The sequence below is a fragment of the Pygoscelis adeliae genome, unplaced genomic scaffold (genome assembly GCF_000699105.1).
Source record: "Pygoscelis adeliae isolate BGI_AS28 unplaced genomic scaffold, ASM69910v1 Scaffold467, whole genome shotgun sequence".
Lineage (NCBI taxonomy): Eukaryota > Metazoa > Chordata > Aves > Sphenisciformes > Spheniscidae > Pygoscelis > Pygoscelis adeliae.
The window spans coordinates 194,995-197,155 of record NW_008825253.1 but is presented as its reverse complement, the minus strand read 5'-3'; the positions used below and the strand labels follow the sequence as shown (position 1 = coordinate 197,155).

Genomic DNA, 2,161 nt, shown 5'->3' with positions numbered 1-2,161 from the left:
TCCTCCACACCCTTCCCAAATCAGATGGCTTCCCAGGTTCACCATAGTCGATCAAACCCTACTGACACCTACCCATCCAAATGGATTGCAAGGCTACGTCATATCAAGAGGCTAAGGCACCGGGTAAGTAAAGCTGTCTGTTCTAAGTGTTTAGAACCGGGCTCTACCTTAGAGTTTTATTATAAATAAGGCACGTAGAATCAGCTATCGAAACTTGCCGAGTAAGAGGAGGAATATGTGTATGAGGGTTAGAATCCAGCTCTTGTGGGAATGACAAGTGTAGCGATGTAGGCCTGGACTTGGGAGCTTCCAAACAGCTTCCCTGGCGACAAGGGGCTTGGGAACCCCAATACCTGGACAGAGAGCTGCACCCACTCGGCACCATGCTAGGGATGGTACGACAAGCTGTCCTGAGGAACCCGTCCTGCCCAAATGGAGAGTGAAAATAGTTTCAGAGAGAATGGAGCTCATCTGTTCTCATTTGACTTTCAGCTGCGTGAAGAAACCCAGTACCAGACTCCTGGCCTTCCCCTGCAGATGCATCCATCTGCTCCGACAAAGCCCCCTCCCCAGATCCCTCAGGACCCTCCACCCACCTATGAGACGGGACAGAGGAAGCGGCTCATCTCCTCCGTGGACGACTTCACAGAGTTCGTGTAGATGCCAGAGGGTCGGTGTGTCTGTTCTGGGGCGGACGAGGCAGCGAAAGTGTTTTACCGGCGTGCTGGCTCCGTGCGGCTGCAGGGACATAGAGGAGTAGGGTTTGGCAGGCGCGGTGGGGCAGTGCTGCTTGCATGTGGACTCGGCATTGAACCGTACCGGGAGGCTTGAACGTTTCGCTGTCTCAGCCTGCCGCTGTTGTCTGATGAGGACACTGTATCCCCAGCAGGTGCTCCAAGAGAGGACCAACTCTACGTGTTTTGCTTTTATTTGGTTTGAGCTATTTCCAAGGCTTCCATCTCTGGTGAGAGCTTTCTTGCAGAACCTTTCTTTGGACTCCTTCCACACCGGTGTCTGGTGGGAGCAGACAAGGTATGATGCTCTGCACTTCATCACGTAGTTGGAAGGTGCAGGAATTGTGGGAATTTCGACACCTTTATTGGGAATGAAATACAAAGTATGGAAAATCCAGTCGCTATTTCTAAGCACCCTGGAATCCCAGCTCCTCTCCAGGCCTCGCTGCCTCTGGGCACCCAAACTCTTCAGACTCTCAGACTTGGTCTGCTGCCAGCTCTGGTAAGAGTTAATTTGGGTTCTCAAGTGACCTGCCAAACACGCTGCTTCAATTCCCAAGGATTTGTCTCCATTTTGAGAGACTCACAGCGAACCCTCCCTCGCTCAGCAGAAATTATTTTGCTACCAGAAGCAACACAAAACCGGGGAGGTGGCTGCCGCTCGCCGGAGCAGCAGAATGGCAGAGAGCTGGGGCACGAATCACCTGCAACGAACAGTCTGACCCGCCGGGCTGACTGCAGGGATTTAGCCAGTGGCCAGACCTGGCTTCTAGGTTCAGCTGCAGGATTTCCTCTGGTTGCGGCGATGCTGGGGATAGCTCTTGTCCTTCTCAGTGCACCCAGTAAATCCCTTTTTGAAAGACTGTTGATGTGTCTTGGGGCATCATCTCTGAATGAGTTTTGCCTGTTGCGCTGACGCAGCGACAGTCTCCCCTCCTGGGACCTCGGCTGTTGAAGCAGTTAGCAAGCGGACCTTTCGGTGCACGCGTGTACAGGTGGAACGGGATTATGTAGCCCATCTTGTGGTAAGATGGTCATCAGACACTACACTACCAAACTGGGAGAAACCATGTAAGCTGGACTATACTGTGAGTACTTTATCTCCTGCTTCGTCAACGAAGGGGAAGCGTGGCTTTTTGGTAACGGTTAACAGCAGCGCCCTCGCAACGGAGATGAAGAGAAGTGCAATCTGCACACGGAACTGTGAAGTGACAGGCGAGGGGACAAAAGCGATGCTACTAGCTTGTGCAGGGCTGTTTGGGAACTCTAAGTGTATGTTGTGTTTTGAGTGTTTATAAGTCGTAAAGGAAATAAAATATTCGTATGGTCAGTGCGTTCTTGCTGGCCTGGGAAGATTCTAAACCGCGTTTCATAATAATGTCAATTCCTTCCTCCTTTCCCCTTTCAGTTTTCCGATCCCTATCGCT

The 2,161-nt window shown here is 51.6% G+C and overlaps 1 protein-coding gene across 3 annotated transcripts in view; it reads left to right on the top strand.

Moving 5' to 3' along the window:
• TSC2 (tuberous sclerosis 2) overlaps positions 1–2,060 on the top strand; it is a 34,209-nt gene extending 32,149 nt beyond the window's left edge. For all 3 annotated transcript variants that reach the window (XM_009329377.1, XM_009329376.1, XM_009329375.1), the window contains 2 exons: positions 25–123; positions 493–2,060. In XM_009329377.1, coding sequence (XP_009327652.1) covers positions 25–123; positions 493–660 — 267 coding nt within the window. In that variant the 3' untranslated portion in view covers positions 661–2,060. The remainder of the gene's footprint in view (positions 1–24; positions 124–492) is intronic.
• Positions 2,061–2,161: the final 101 nt, after the last annotated feature.